The sequence below is a fragment of the Lissotriton helveticus genome, chromosome 1_1, assembly GCF_964261635.1.
Source record: "Lissotriton helveticus chromosome 1_1, aLisHel1.1, whole genome shotgun sequence".
Taxonomy (NCBI): domain Eukaryota; kingdom Metazoa; phylum Chordata; class Amphibia; order Caudata; family Salamandridae; genus Lissotriton; species Lissotriton helveticus.
Window position 1 is genome coordinate 1,298,869,437 of NC_136057.1, and position 15,810 is coordinate 1,298,885,246.

Here is a 15,810-nt window from a genome sequence, read left to right on the forward strand (position 1 = left end):
GCAGATGACAGTATGATCATCTTAGAAAGGGGAGGAGGTTAGTCAACTTCTTTTTCAGGTATTTTGTAGCAGTTTCAGTATCTTTTTAGAGCGTCTCATTGTTCGTAAGTGTGTAATTTCTGATATTTATTTCACTGAATGCACTCATTGCTTGGTTTGACTTGCGAAAAAGTGGCAATCTAAGTGTCACACTTGTCATTGAATTCCAGTTCTAAGCACACAGAAATCATAAAATGTGATACATAAGAAGTCTGAAAACTTGCAGTTATGTGTAAGTACCTGCGTGATGGTATAATCTCCTAGTTGTTCTTACTATGTACTTGCTATGCTATAAAATTTGCTTTTTTAGGCTAGCGCACAGTCATGAATCATCAGATTATTTAGTTCATCTTCAGACCAGCTGCAGTGCCTGCCTACCCTCTTTAAGTGGAGTCCTGGTTAGTACCCTTCCATTTCTTGTGCATTTCAGTGGTGTCAAGATCTTAGAGTTTTTTGTTGCTGAAATGGGTGTAATTTCTGCTACTTATATGTTACCCTCGTCTTCATTGCTTGATATTGCTCGCGAGAAAGTGTCACTCATAGTCGGTGAAATGTCACTCATATTTACTCTGAAATTATGAAAATGTCACACATGGCAATTTGGAACCTTGGCAGCTATGGGGACATTTGCTTCGTTTTATATCCAATACTTGCCCTCGTTTCTACTTTCTAGTTTTCATTCTGCCTTGCATGTTTCACTATACTAATTCAACACTAATCCTCTATGGGTCCTGGAGAAGCGTGCTACCCGCCGAAAAAGCGCTTCGACGGCTCGTCAGGGGTAGTAGGCACTATATATATACAATTACAATACCTTTCCCCTGCTTCGTTTACTCTCCCGGTGCCCCACTTCCGTGTTGGTCTACGCCACACTTCCCGTGCGATCCTTGCCCCACTTCCGGCCTCTCCGCGTGCCACACTTCCTGTCCTTTTCTTGTCCTTACCTCATCCTCTCGTCCTACTTCCGGCCACGCCTGCACCCGACTTCCGGACCCGCCCCTGCTCCCGCCCCGCTGCTGCCCGCCGCATCCCAGCCAGGAGTCCAGCCATGCCGGGCTCGGGGCGCGCGCAGGTGTCGGTCTACCCGTCGGGCCCGGAGCTGGGCGCCTCGCTGGCGGCGCTGGTGTGGCAGGAGGCGGGCCGGGGCTCGGGGCCAGGCGGGCGCTTCTCGCTCGGCCTCTCGGGGGGCAGCCTGGTGCAGATGCTGAGCCGCGAGCTGCCGCGGACCCCCCAGCCCTGCTCCCACTGGCTGCTGGCTTACTGCGACGAGCGACGGGTGCCCTTCGAGGACCCCGAGAGCACGCACGGGCAGTACCGGGTGAGCGGGCACTGCCAGGGCAGGGGTAGGGGTGAGGGAACAAAGCACCTGGTGGGCGAGGGATGCAGGGGGCATGCTAGGATGAAAACAGGGCACACACACTGAGGATGCAGTACAAGAACAGGGTGGAACGGGTAAGGGGTGTGTTTAGGTCATAAAAAATCAAGTTTGCAGTCGGCTGTCACCAACTCTTTTTTAGCATAAATGCAGGCGCCGTTTACTTGCGGATGTGGGTGCATTTCGTTTGCGAGGAACCTTTAGGTGCACCGTATGGACTGCATATATAATTCTGCACATAAACTGTTCCAGTATGAGGGCAACCCATGTCAAAACCTGGTTATATAATAACAATATCAGCTGCAAGAGTGAACAATACATCAGCAGTCATTTGTTGCGAAGAAGTCTCCAAGACATTATTGAGGCTCGCTCGCGACACTGCGTTATGACATTGTTGGTTATTAGGAGATTATGGTCCTGTAATGTCCTCCTATTTGACCTGTGGCTGTGAAGTCTCTTCCCTTGCGAGCTCGTGCTAACCACAAACCCACTCGAGTGGGAGGGTAGAATGGGTTACGCACCGTCCTTTCATGTATGTCGGCTCAGTTTGCACTTTTCACTGCTATTCAAAATTTCGTTTCTGGCGAAATGCAGTTGTGCCGAGTTATAGCTATGGTGATGTCTGGTGGCTTAGTGGTCTAATGCGTCCACTGTGTGGTCCTGTGTTCGACCTGATTGTCACAGGTTCAAATCCTAGCGAGTCCACTCAGCCTTTTATCCTTCTGAGGTAGATAGAATGAGTACCATTGAGATGGGCAACAACAAACATATATTATTATTCGGCGCCAAGATACCCTTGGGTGAGCCTGCGCTTTATAAATACACGTTATTATTATGTATGACTTGGACAGAGCCTGCTGTCGTCGACCTGTCTCAGGATGTTATTTTGTGCCCCGCAGGATGATAGTGCCCTGTTTCTAGTACAGCAGATCCTATTAGTGATGTTTGGTTGCTCCAGCAGAAAGGATTCTATTTCAGGTTATTCTCCTGGGTCACTCCTCGCAGCAGATGATGTTTTGGGTTCTTTAGAGAGTAGTTTATTTTTGTACGTGCGTTTGTGTCGATCTCAGGTGGGGTGTTCTGCTGCTGCCGCAAAACTGGCTCCCTGGTGGTACTTTCTTGTGTGCTGATGGAACAGGTGTACGCTAGGATGCTGTTGAGCTAGGCCTGCGGCGTGCTCTGGCTTCTCAGATACTTTTCCCTATGAACTAATGTTCAGTATTGGCTGCATAACGTCATCCATCGTTAATATTTAATTTCAGCGCTGCACTATTTCCGTACCGCTGTGGTTCCTTTTGATGCTGTTTCCGCACATATTGTAGTGGCTGCAAACCGTGATCTCACGTTGGCCATGCTACGATTTAACTGATGGAATGAGCTCACATTGGACCATTGCTGTACATTCAGACCTCACGTTAAACGCTCTCGTCAGGCCAAGTCTCTAGATATAAGCGGTTTTACTGACAAGAGAGCGCCTTTATGCTCAAAGTACAATTTATACTGGTTTTGTGAAAAATAGTTTTCATTTCAGAAGGAAGTAATTGCAGGGGAGGAAGCTTTTTACTTTAAATTAAGTGTGGTTGTAATTTAAGTGGCATGTTACCTTAAAAGACGCAAAGATCAGGTTGCAGCCCTCATTGCTTGTATTTTTCTAGCATGAAAATGCTGCGGTATATGATGTGAACATTTACATGACCATGCATGTTAGTGCAGTAGAACTTTCCCAGTGTATCTATTGTGCTCTGTGTTTTTAGGTCTGGCTTAAGCTTTTCTCTTGCCTCATGTAATTAAAACAAAATCATCATAAGTAACAGACTCACATAGGTGGTGCTGTAGGTCAGATCTCTTCGTCCATGGGCCAGTTCGTGTCATCCACATTTTACTTCCTCCCACCACACTAAACAGCATGACGAAACAGGGTTAAGTCACTTAAGCAATTGCACAATGATTAACAGCTTTTTGCCCATATCATGTGTATCCGTCTGCCTTAAAAAGAGGCATTTTAGTGCCACAATAGGTAGGACAATACTTAGCCAGTTAGTCGATTCTTTGTATTTAACGTCACCCATGTGTGTTAAACCTATGCTTTCAGGTTACTGTAACTCGGAACCAGTATTAGTTTTTTTGTTATCAAGAATCACATTTGTCCATGAGTTGCATTAAAATGGTTTTGACGCCTTTTGTAAGCTCAAAACCTGTTAGGTAGCACCGGTACTGTTCTGTAAAACTTACATGCAATGTTTGCATTTTTAATTTAAACTTTTATTGCAGGCATGTGGCTGCCACGTTTACATAGCTCTGTTGTTTCTTTTAATTTTTTATGTGACATATGCTTATCTCCAACTTGTCGTGGCTAGATTTATACACGTGGTCAATGCTTGCTTACATTTTTTTGTGTCAGTTTGGTTTTGGGTCGGTCACACACCTTACCCTAGACTTCTGAGATTATCTAGTTGTGCTTACCCATCCGTGTTCTATTGTCACTGCATCTTCTGTTACGGCGACACCCTCATGCGTTTTGTCCTAGCCTCACTTGTGGCTGTTTCCAATCATGCCATGTGATTCCTGATTTGGTCACGTGACAGTAGTTTGGACTTTTTTTCTTACCTGTGTTGCATGTTGACTTAAATTCAATTATTTTAGTCAATGTATAGTTTTTGATTGTTGTCCATTTTTTCAGACTCATCTCCTGCCCAAAATCTCCATCCCTGAAAAGCAGGTGCTAACGATTAACCCCTCGCTGCCAGTAGAAGAGGCTGCCTCTGATTACAGCAAGAAGCTAAAAGAGGTAATAACAATCAGGTTACTGGGTGGTTGGGCTATCTCCTGCCCTTTCTTACAACTAATCTCTAAGTTTTTTTCCATTTGTACTGCTTCTCTCATTGCACTTTCATTGAACAAGCAAGGTTTGGCCTGTGCCTTGAAAACCAGAGCGTGGCTCCCACTCCCATCTAAGTTTCTCTCTTTGTGCTCTTGTTTTGTAGGAGTTCCCTGGCCAAGACATTCCTGTCTTTGATCTCCTAATTTTGGGTATGGGACCAGATGGACATACTGCCTCCCTTTTTCCAGATCACCCACTTTTGCAGGTAGGAAGTACTGCCACTGTGATTTACCTAAATGCGTCTTGTGGGCCTTTAAAATGTAATAATAGTTTTTCATCGAGGAGTATGTTTCAAGTTCATCAAATTACCCAGTAGGTCAACAGAATGTATCCTCTCAGTTCGGTGCAATCCGAAATCTTGACTGGCAGATACAGGAGTGGCCTATATGAACCTATAAAGGTAACTGCTACAGGTCTGAGCTGAGTGAGCCATCTCAACCGCCATAGGCAATCACAGGCCCTGACAATGTGAGTTGTAGTTCACCTCAGATCCTCACTGTGATAGCGTCCAGGTTTCTGCAGATACTCGCACATCCTTTCCGCCTCTGCAGGTGGACAGAGACCTTGAGGCAGAACCCTGGATCTTCCACAGTGGGGTGTCCGTGTGTCTGCAAATAGACAAAGGTCCTCGTCGAGTGAGCAGCTAGTGTGGCTAGCCGCATATCCCTGTTAGCTACCAGTTCCTTTAGTGGTTACAAGTTCTCATGGGGTGATCTGGGGGTGCCTCCTAAGATTACTGGTTCTTTTTGATCCTTTTAGAATAAACAAACAGCATCTATAAGTCTTCATACTCTCTATATACGGTGTATACTCTCAGACTTTGCATGTCTTGGTGTAACACTATAGATGGCAAATTGTCTCCCCTTCCCTCGTGCTCCCCAGACATGAACAGAATGCAGCCTTTCATTCTGTTTGTCTTCCGTCCCCACAGGCCCAACTTTTTGACATTTGAAAGTTTCCATTAGTGATCTTCACTAACCGCTTGGCATGTGTGAACTTTAAGACCCGCAAGTATTCTTCTGTAACAAGTGTTTGACAATCCGCAACATTTGTTGCTTTTTTGACTTGCCCAAATTAAATTGTAAAGAGTATTGCATGTAGATTGGGGCGTCCATGAGGACCGCATCAATTCAGGGTTTCTCTGTAACCATTACGTAAGTGACTTCCATAACTTCATAGTAGGTACATTTCTCTTGTATGCCCATCCTGTAAATGAAACATAGACCGCCCTTCCTTAGCATATAAGGAACACCTGCTGTGGAAACTTTACACACTTTTTAAAGGTGAACAGAATATGACCACAAAATCGGCAGCCTGTCTTGCCAACTTTTAAAGAACCAGTATTCCTCAGTTGGCCTGTCAACCCGTAGAATCATTGGTGTGCTGATATTGAACAGGCACTCAACCCTAATTTTGCAATTCCACAGGAGACACAGAAAATAGTTGCTGCTATCAGTGATTCACCAAAGCCACCGCCGGAGCGGATAACAATGACTTTACCAGTTCTCAATGCAGCACACACTGTGGTATTTGTGGCAGTCGGCGAGAGCAAAGCCTCCATTGTCAAGGTAGTGTTTCTTGTTAATGCTTTTGATAAGAGCGTTTACACTTGTTTACCTTTGATAAACATAAATATTGCCCCTTGAGAGCTACCTGTAAATGTTCCACCTCCCCATCACTGTCTGTACCCTTTGGCTGCCAAGTTATCTCTGAATTCTAGCGCCAGGACACCTACAGGTAACAGTGCGCTCTATAAATGCTATAACATAACAATTCGCAAGCCCCCCCCTCCTCCTGCCATCTTTGTTGTTCTCCCTCCTGTTCACTTTGTTTCACCTCATGTCCCCTTTCTTCTTCCCCTCTCCGCACCCCTTTGTTGCCATCTCGCCTACCCGTTTGCATCCCCCACTGCGCCTGCTCTTTGGTGGCACTTCCTGTACACTTTGTGCCCCTGCCTCCTTTGTCGACCCCTCCCCTTCAGCTCCTTCCCCATGGATGGCACCCCCCCCACCCACATGTCTAGACCCTCTACCCCCCCCACCTGTCCCCTGTGTCGCCACCACACACATTCCCCCGTCCTCCCCAGCCCCTCCATTTGCCCTCTGCTGCTGCCCCTTTTGTTAAACAGTATTGTTTTTACTCCTCCTACTTTTCATTATTTGCCCCTTGGTTCTTTCCCGCCTCTCTATTCTTTCCCTCCTATGTTTATCTTCTTCCCGCTCCTGTATCATCTTGTTCTTTCCCGCTCTTCTGCCCCTTTTTTCTCTCACGCTCTTCTTCGCCCTTGTTCTTTTACGATTCTATCCCTTTTTGCTCCCTCTTGTACCTTCTTTTCCTTCCCCCTCCAGTCTCAGAAGTTTTTTCCCACTCACTTGTTCCCCGCATTATTGCATTGTTCCTCCTCCTCCCCATTGTTCTTTCTTCCTTCTTTACCCTCATTCTTTCCTTTTCAGCTGATATTTCATGCTAACAGCCACGTTCAGCTGCTGGTGTTAATGTTTCCTATACTAGTTCTGGCTTTTATATTTTTCTCCGATTCGGCCTTATGCCCCTCCATCCTCTAGTCTGTTCTCCCCACTTCCTGCTTGTCGCCATACCTTGGATGTCCTCTTTTGTTGTCTTACCACCACTGCATTGTTTTCCTTCTTTGCGCTCATTGTCTGTACCTATCTGCCTCATTGGACCTTACTACACCCCGTCCCCCATCTCCTATGGCGTTGCTGCAAATCTAACCCCATCCACCTCCACCACCATTTCCCCCGGCGCTGTCTCCCTTGAATCCTGTTGGTCTCACGTTTCTACTCCGGCCCTGCTCGCTTTCTTCTCCTTTCTTGCTCCTCTTTCTGCTGTGCTATTCCCTGAGTCCCTGACTCCCTTTGCTCTTTTCCACTAAAGTCCTACCTCTGTGTCTTGTACCTGCTCATACGTTTGATCCGTATGCAATCCACCACGTCCTAACATAACTGTATTTTGTTGGGTAGCGAATCCTAGAGACAGAGGAAGAGAACCCTTTGCCAGCGGCACGAGTCCAGCCAGTGCATGGGAAGCTGTTCTGGTTCCTGGACGAAGCTGCTGCTAAGGAGCTGACTGGGCCAGTGGAGAAGCACTCAGTCCTGTAGAACCAGTGACTGCATCCAGCAGGGGACGGGCAAACCAGAAGCACTTCCCGCCGAACCGGCGCACCACTTGCTGCGGAACGTATCGGATCCAGGGGACCAGAGCAGAAGGCCCACAAGAGGCACTAACCTAGCACTTGTCATTCCGATGTTTGTATGTGTGTATTTTTTACGGATCAGAGGGTAGCACTTTGTGGGGGTCACTTTCTGTGTGTGATGCGTAGGATCAGGTGGAGGGAGGGTGGTTGTGTGATTAGGCGCATAGTCCGTCTCCGGCTCAGTAGTAACGAGGGAGGCTGCTGTGAAGGTCTGCAGCCATTATGTGTGTAACTGTTACCGTGATGTAAAGTGAACGCCAAAAATAAAGTGCACATAGAACGTCTGAGTTTTCTTTAAGGGTGGTTTTTGCTCTTTCTATCACTGAGCTTAATGAGTCGCTTGTATGCACTACCACACATCATCTGACATGTTGTCCTCCTCCACATCTCTGAATATTAGTTGCTTCTGTTGCTCTTATTCCTCTTAGACTCGAGAAGAATCTTAGTGCCTCTGCAGCTGGGGAGTCCAATGTTTGCTTTACTGTTTTTTTTTCCTACATCACAGGGTTATTTTCACTGGTTTTTGCCCAAAGCTTACTGGAAAATGCAGGCAGAATTTCTCTTTGCTAGGTATCCTTTGTGCAATAATCACACGCCATACCACCATTTAGCGTAAAAGGCCATTTATTTGGACAGCATTGCAAAAGCAGGTAATAAACCATAACACAACATTAGCAAACATCAAAACCTCTTTAATACTTTATTCCCTTCTTCTCCAAACACTTCTAACATCTCACCAAACTTTCACCCCAATGCCCCATACCTTGCTTCATTCTTTCACTCTCTGAACTCCTTCCATTCCCCAGTCACCTTCACTTTCACTCCTCCAATGAAAGCTCTATGACTTGTAAGAAGAATCCTGTGCACCGTCTTCCATCGCCTGTGCTCCCTTGACCACCCCCCCGGGTGATATTCACGCAGGTGACTCTCCACCCCACAAAATACCCCCTACACACCAGTGCAACCTGTCCTATTCTGGCAAACGCTGTGCCAAGGAATCCTCTCCCCACTCTCTAACATGTGTAGGGTGGGTGGTCCTTTAAAAATATTCCCCCACCCCTGTGGTACTTAGGAGTCAGGAAGGGCCGGCTCTCCTAACTCCTTTATACCTACTCTTCCATTCACCCCTTCACCCTAAATCTACTGGTCCCCCTGCTGGCCCTGTTCTCGAACAAATTACCCTGGAGGAAGACTAGTCTGTGACTCACTTCCCCCAGGGCCCTTCATCATGCAATAATCACACACAATAACACCACTTTGCATAAAAAGCTATTTATTAGGACAGGGTTGTAAAAACAGTTAAAACTTAATACATTTAACAAACTTCAAAACATCTTTAATGCATCATATTCTTGTCACATCTTACCAAACATTCACCCTAATGCCCCATACCGTGCTTCACTTTTTCCCCTTTCACTCATTAACCTCCTTCCATTCCCCAATCTCTCATTCGCTTCCACTACCAAACAAACTCCAGTGAAAGCTCGTTGACCTGGATGGAGAATCCTGCACACCGTCTTCCTTCGCCAGGGCTCCCTTCACACCCCACCCCCAAACAGGGTGTATACGTCGGCTTGTGACTCTCTCTCCCCCCCCACCCCCAAAAGACCGTAGTCAAGGAAAACCCTGTAGGGCGTTTCACTGCCCCCGCCCTGTTAAAAAGAGACACCACTATTCCACTTTTATGCCCACATGGGCTATCACCTTGATGTCTCTAGCCATGCGCAACACTGCAAATGCACTATTGAGCTCCCTCCGTGCCTTGTCAGTTGCTCCCTCCATTGTAGATGTGGCACAAACTCTGTCCATACCAAACATGACCCAGACAAGCTTTTTGATCGCCTCCAAGTCCTGCTTTATGTGCAGCAGCAGTGTCAACCCTGACAGCTGGACGAAATCCTTCTCCCCCAGGTTCACCAGGAACATATCTGGGCAACCAATTTGGAGGACCAGCTTCACCAACCCTAGCAAAAATTGCCCAAGCTCACGTTGCGCCCCCCCCCCCGTCCAATACTCCGACCATATGGACTGCCCTTGCTTGCAGCTGGGCAGTCCATAAATCTGCTCCTCTATATACTCTGCTTCCCAGTGCATTAAAGTGTCCAACTATCCAGGTCCCCAGCGTGTTCCCGGGACCCCTCATGCATCCTGCTGCAAAAAAGGAGTTAGCGTTGACCACACTCCAAGCCGACCCCCCTCCCTTCATTTACGCACATAGCGCTCACAACATCGCTACCGTCACCAGCCTATTTGTCTTATCGGTCTCCAGTCCCACCCCAAACATGGCGGTGCAGTCTGCCCCATCCTAATGGGCTTGTGTCCCGAAACTGGCCAGATTCCTCCCTAGCTTCCGCTACACAATGCGCAACACTGCCAGTAACTGAAAAGCAGTAATCCTTTCTCCTCTTGCATGGCAAAGTATAGCCTGCACCCATGCCAAGGCAGAAACCAGCACCTCACATTCACCAGGTACGCCTCAAGACTGCCTCCTCCATGCAACCAGACCCACTTGCCCCTCCCTGCCTGATCCATCTTGGTTTGTCTCAGCCAAATTCCCATCTGTCCCCACTTCAACGTAGCACCTCTGCGTCCCAGGCTGACCCCAGCAATTCAAACAATTGAAAAACATTAAAAAATCATACATAACCGGAACACAGCCACTTCAAAAACATCATAACAATTTGGCACCGCCATAAGAACACCCTGTAACAAACCAAACGTAATAGCATTCCGTAACGCACCCCCGTGCCCCACTTCTTGCCCCACCCCTTCCTCCAAAATCCACCCCTTTAATCTCAATGTGATCCTGTAACATTGCATTTTGAGGCCCTCCCTCAAACTCGTTCAATGCCAAACGCAGCTCCTTCTGGTAGAGATAGCCAAAGACCTCTCTCACTCCCCCCCCCCCCCCCCCCCCTTCAAATGTTGGCAGACAATAGTGTCTTGTGCTCCTGGTGCCAATCCATGGAAATGGTGCCACTGCAAAGAAGATCATGATTTCGCTATAGCATTGTTTACACCCAGCACATGTTTAGCCCTGAAAACAATGTTCCTGCGCAAATAAATTAGTATTAACTAACTTGGCAGTCCGAGAACTCAAACCTCCCTGTGTCTGTCCACCAAGTCAACTACCGTCCTGTTTGCCAATTCCCTCCCCACACTGTCAGGGCCACCAGTAACGGAAAAAAATCCAGAAAGGCGTCACCATCCTGTTCATCAATTCCCTATGCCACACTGTCAGAGCCACCAGTAACAGGAAATATTCCAGAGAGGCGATGCTCCACCCCTGCTGCAGCCAGTGTGGCAGCAACTTCTCCACACACAACCGTGCATCCTAAAACTGTCCAAAACCATGTGCCCCTGCCAAATCCGAAAAAAATCTGTGCCTGACAAACTGAGATCCCCTCCAGAAACATCATAGACACTCCATTGAAATCATCCAAAATGGTCTCCACCCTCACTGCCAAAGAAATCTGTGGTGTGGCAACACAGCGCCTGACCTCGCCAACTCAATCCTCTGTTCACTGATCACCTCAGTCAAAAATGGTTGAATCTCCTGCGCCTTTGCCTGAGGGAACCGTGCCACCAACAGGTCTGTGTCCAGCTCAGTACCCAAAAATGTCAAAACTTCACTGGAACCTTCTGTTTCTCTGGAGGCTGCGGAACTCACAGGTTCCCCTCCAATGTCTCAAATTGTCTCTGAGCCCTGACGCAATAACCCTACCCACAAACGAAAAGACACTCAAATAAAGGGGACACCTTCCAATGTCCACTCTTCTTAGTGAAAACCCACTGCAAAAATGTGCTTAAAGCCTCAAACAGTGCACACGGAATGGCACACCCCATGGGCAATACCCTGTCCACGTAAATGGACACACTGCCTCACCAAACAAATTGCGTCCGCAACTGGCGCATATACCATTTTAGCATCTTACCCTGCGATTAAATCAGTGACTGAAACTCCTTCCAGCTAAGACTAGTGGTGTATCATTCTGAACTCCCCATCTCCCTTCTTCGGTACCCCCCCAAGCAGAGATATAATCAAATCTGCCAGCTGCCGATCAAAAACTGGCCTGCAATCCTCCCTTCCACTTCTTTCTTTAATTTTCCTGCCACCTCTTCAGGGGCTTTTATTTGCTGTTCGTACATTGTCCGCCCACCTACGTACTCTAGGGCCCTGGTAACCCACACGAAAACCCTCCTTTAAGCCCCATTCCAACTTCAAAGCCGCCTTCCTGTCTGGGTAGACAGCGAGCCTTGGGATTAGTACCTCCACCTTAATGGGCGCAGGAGCCCTTTGGCACAGCTGGGCCCTGTTATCCTTTCCCTCTGGCCGCCATTGTTTGTTATCCTTGCGAAGTCTGCCTGAGCCATTTTTTCAGCAGTGTTTCCCTTGTCCACGCTTGTCCTCTGAAAGACACCAACTGCATTTTTTATTGCCTCACCTCTTCCTTTCATTTGCATCCCCGGCACCCCCACGTCGCATTTATCACTCGGCTCACCTTTCCACTCATCGCTGCCTTCTTCATAGTCCAACCTCAACACATCTTTCCTGCACCCTCCTCACAGATTGCTCGACACCCCTCCGCCACTCTTTCTCGCAAGCATGTCACTCCAACATAAGCTGACGCTCTTGTCTTGTATCACATGACTGAGCCCTCGGCGTAAAGAGCCTCGCCACAGACCCCCTACGTCTTCGGGCCAACGTCCAGGGGCTGCCATGCACCCCATTAGCATCGCCAACTGCTTGCCAGCCTCACATGCTGGTGATGTTGCTCCGTCACCTGTCAGGGTGTCACTCCACCACCAGGCCTTCGAGCCGCACCAGCTCCCACGTTCCTTGACCATCCTGCACCCATAGCCATCTCCCTCTCATGCTGTAGCCTGGCTCCATCGCCTTTGTGGCTTGAGCCTCACCCCAATGTTGGCTCTGGCCAAGTGCAGCCTCTCTGGCCCTACACTTGCGATCCCACCTGGCTTCCGTCTCTTGGATGAGGTGGCATTGTTCCTGTATGCTGACCTGCAAATCCACACCCTGCCACCTGGACACTGTCGCTGGGCCCAACCCACCTGGCCCCTGCCTCACCATATCATTATCTGCCTGGACCTGCACACTCCCAGACACCCCCACCCCCAATCCTATGTGTATCTACATCATCTACCTCCCCTTCTTAGTTTTCTTAAGGGCTGGGCCGAGTGCCGCATTGCTCCCTGCCCCAGGGGACATACTAGCTGCCAGGCCTAGAGGCATATCATACCCCTCCCTCCCCCAGGGTCCCAGCCCGCCTATTTTGAGGTCCTTGTGTGTGCTGGAGCTACACGGCCCCCGCTACTTCTGAAAGTACCTGTCCTGCCGCCGAGTCAAGTTGAGTGGGAAGGCTCGTCGCCTCACCGGGGGTCTTGCTCGTGGCGCGCCTCTCCGCTTCACCCTCCTCTGCTTGGCTTTTTCCTTCCCCCTGGGTAGAACACGGATAGCTGCTGTCCCACACACATCACGGCTCTAACCTACCCAGGTGTGGTCCAAGATACCAAGCCCGAGCAGGTCCGCCCGCCCTGCTGCGCCCAGGGTACTGTATCGTTTTGGGTCTCTGCTTCAGTCTCCTGGTCTGTTTCTTCCTTCCTTCCAAAATGTTCCCCCATCCCAGTGGTGCTTAGGGGTCAGAAAGAGGCTGGACCCAACTTTTCAGACTCCTTTATAACTACTCTTTCACCAGCCCCATCCCCCTAAATCTACCTATCCCCTGCCTGCCCCTGTTTTAGCACAAATTAACCTGGGAAGACTAGTCTGCGACTGTCACTTCCCCTGGGGCCCTTCATTGGAGAGCTTTACTGTGCAGAATGGCATTGAGTAGAAGAAAACTTTCCTGCGAAGTACATCTTATGTTGAGCGACTTTGTTTTTTTGTAAACATGGATACGTTGAAGACAAATTGTAAAAATAGTAATTTTTCACGTATACTTGGGAAAGTTCAATATTTTGCAGCCTTCACAATGCCCCAAAATTTACCATTGGGAGTTATGAGGGTCCTATAGATATTCGCATGGGCTTCATATCACAAACCTCCACAGTTTACCTTGGATATTCGTCAGGGTTTCAAGAATGCAGTCTTCATCAGCCCATGCAGCGGGACCTTTGTACGCTACTGGTATTTTTTTGTGCACATGTGCCATTGGCATGGCCTTTTGGCGCTGCTGATTATCATGAATGGTTCCACAGGACTGTGAATGTGGGTGCAGACCGGAGTCCGGTTTATGTAGGTTTGTTTCACCTGTTGTGTTCGGAGTTGTTTGTCGGTGAGTGTGCGCATACCGAGTCAAGAACTCTTCTCGTGTGTTTTGACGTTCGCAAGCCCGTTTTGCGGTGTGTATTGAGTGAAAGATTTATTTGGGGGGGCTGCAAAGGGGTCTTAACAGACAAACTTTGAATGTGCGTGTGTGTTATGTGAAAGGGTATTTGAGTGCGTGTAGAGCTGCAGAAATGGGTGTCTGGTGTTTGTGTACCTTTGGAGAAAGGCATTCATCCGTTACTAATCGGAGTGTGTATAGGGGGAAACATGGTTAACTGTTGCATACACCTGTGTAAAGTGGCAGATGGGGTGATTGATGGGAGTTCTTGTGGGGTGCTCTATATTACAGCAGTTAGTCTCTGAAGCTGCGCAGAAGTGATTGGTGCACATAGAGAGTCACAGGTTGTGTGTGAAGCTGCACATATGGGTGCCCGTGGTGGCACAGATGTTGGTAACTGTGTACAGCTTTAGATGTTGGTGACTGCGGATAGTCAAATATTGGGATTTAGTCCTGCATCTTTATTACTGGTGTCTAAATCGCTGGCTCTTGGGGGCTTGGATTGGTCTTGGGCCAAGGTGTCTCCATATGTTTGAGCTGCAGAGCATCCTACGGTTGTGTAGAAGGGGTTCAGCATCGTCTTCAGGTCTGTTGCTATTTTATGGTTTATTGATGCAGAATATGGTATTGGAACACTTTGAAGGCCAGTTTCCGAAGGCCGGATGTGTGTGCGGTTCGATGTTGCATAACATCCCACACAATGCAGCTGAAGCGTTGTTCTAAATGACAACAGGAAGATGAACCAAAGAGAGAGAATGCTCGGCGTTGGCTGCCCTTTCAACATGCTGGAATGGCTGGACACCCGCCAAGGTTTTACAGAAGGCCTCATCGTTTTGGTGTTTGGACTCCGGAACATGGAGACATGAATTCTAATCCGGCATTTATGCATGACCGAACTACGGAGGCCTGACTAGGCCAAAACCAGTCTGGGGTTGCCATCTGGAGGGAGGTTAGAGTGGCATGTGGGTGAAAAACGAAGCACCTGCATGAGTCCCTAAGCAATCAGCAGTGGCTGAGATTAATTCAGGCATTCCTTCCTTCACTTTGTTCGACCTTGGTTTAGTTATCGGGAAATGTAAAGAAGACCTCAGGATGTATTGGTTAGCTTGCCTCTTTGCTGTTCCAGTTCACTTATTTGCCTACTGTCTGAGTGGCACCTTTTTTTTAACTACAGCAGGTAACTTCGAGGCCACTGATTGGTCACCAGTATTAAACTAAATATAGCAAAAAAAAGGTTTGAGGTCTGTTTCAATGTGTAAAGGCGTTAAGAGGAACCGAGAGCAAGGCCAGGTGCAGAGCGGGGGGAACAGTGCCCTAAAGCTCGCATCTGATGGCTCTTTTCGCATGTTTGGTTTTGTCACAATCAGACCCGTCCATGTGGTGCCAATGCGCATCCTCCCATGGTGAGAGAGCTGGTATCCTGCGTCTAGCAGAAAGACTGCAGTGGGGGCAACCAGCATTGGTGACCAATAGCCCAATATCACCCGTACCCCACCACCGCCTCCCAATGTGCTAAGGGGCAAACATGTTGGGGGTTTTCAGGAACTTTAATGACCTTCTGAGGCGAGGGGCAAGGCAAACGAATCTGTTTACTAGGGGCGTCTAGCGAACGTCTTTTCCATCCATGGCGCCCCTTGGGTAACTGGTGCTGATCCGGGTGGGTATCCCCGGGAATGGGGAGATGCTGGGAGGGCTCACAGCGATGACCTTCAACTGTGGAGGTTTCTTCTAAGGCTGACAGAGACGGGGGGAGGGCGGCCGAAGGACAGGGCAGATCCAGATATGATTTAGTGCCGCACTTTGAGGCTAGGGGTCCTTGTCTGTGGGTGCGAGCACCGGCCGTGGGGTGGGACCCTGGCTGTGGGTCAGCGGGGTTCCTTCTCGTCGTGTTGTGCCAGCTGCCTCCAGCCTCCCTCTATTAGGAGTGGGCACGCTGGCACGCTAAGCTGGTGTTGTG

The 15,810-nt window shown here is 48.5% G+C and overlaps 1 protein-coding gene across 1 annotated transcript; it reads left to right on the forward strand.

Moving 5' to 3' along the window:
- The first annotated feature begins 1,004 nt into the window (after positions 1 to 1,004).
- On the forward strand, positions 1,005 to 7,793 carry PGLS (6-phosphogluconolactonase). Its single transcript, XM_078681211.1, has 5 exons — positions 1,005 to 1,357; positions 4,095 to 4,202; positions 4,399 to 4,500; positions 5,723 to 5,863; positions 7,277 to 7,793. Exons 1-5 carry the CDS (start codon positions 1,088 to 1,090, stop codon positions 7,412 to 7,414), a joined length of 759 nt encoding a protein of 252 aa, XP_078537337.1. The 5' UTR covers positions 1,005 to 1,087; the 3' UTR covers positions 7,415 to 7,793.
- The last annotated feature ends 8,017 nt before the right edge of the window (positions 7,794 to 15,810 follow it).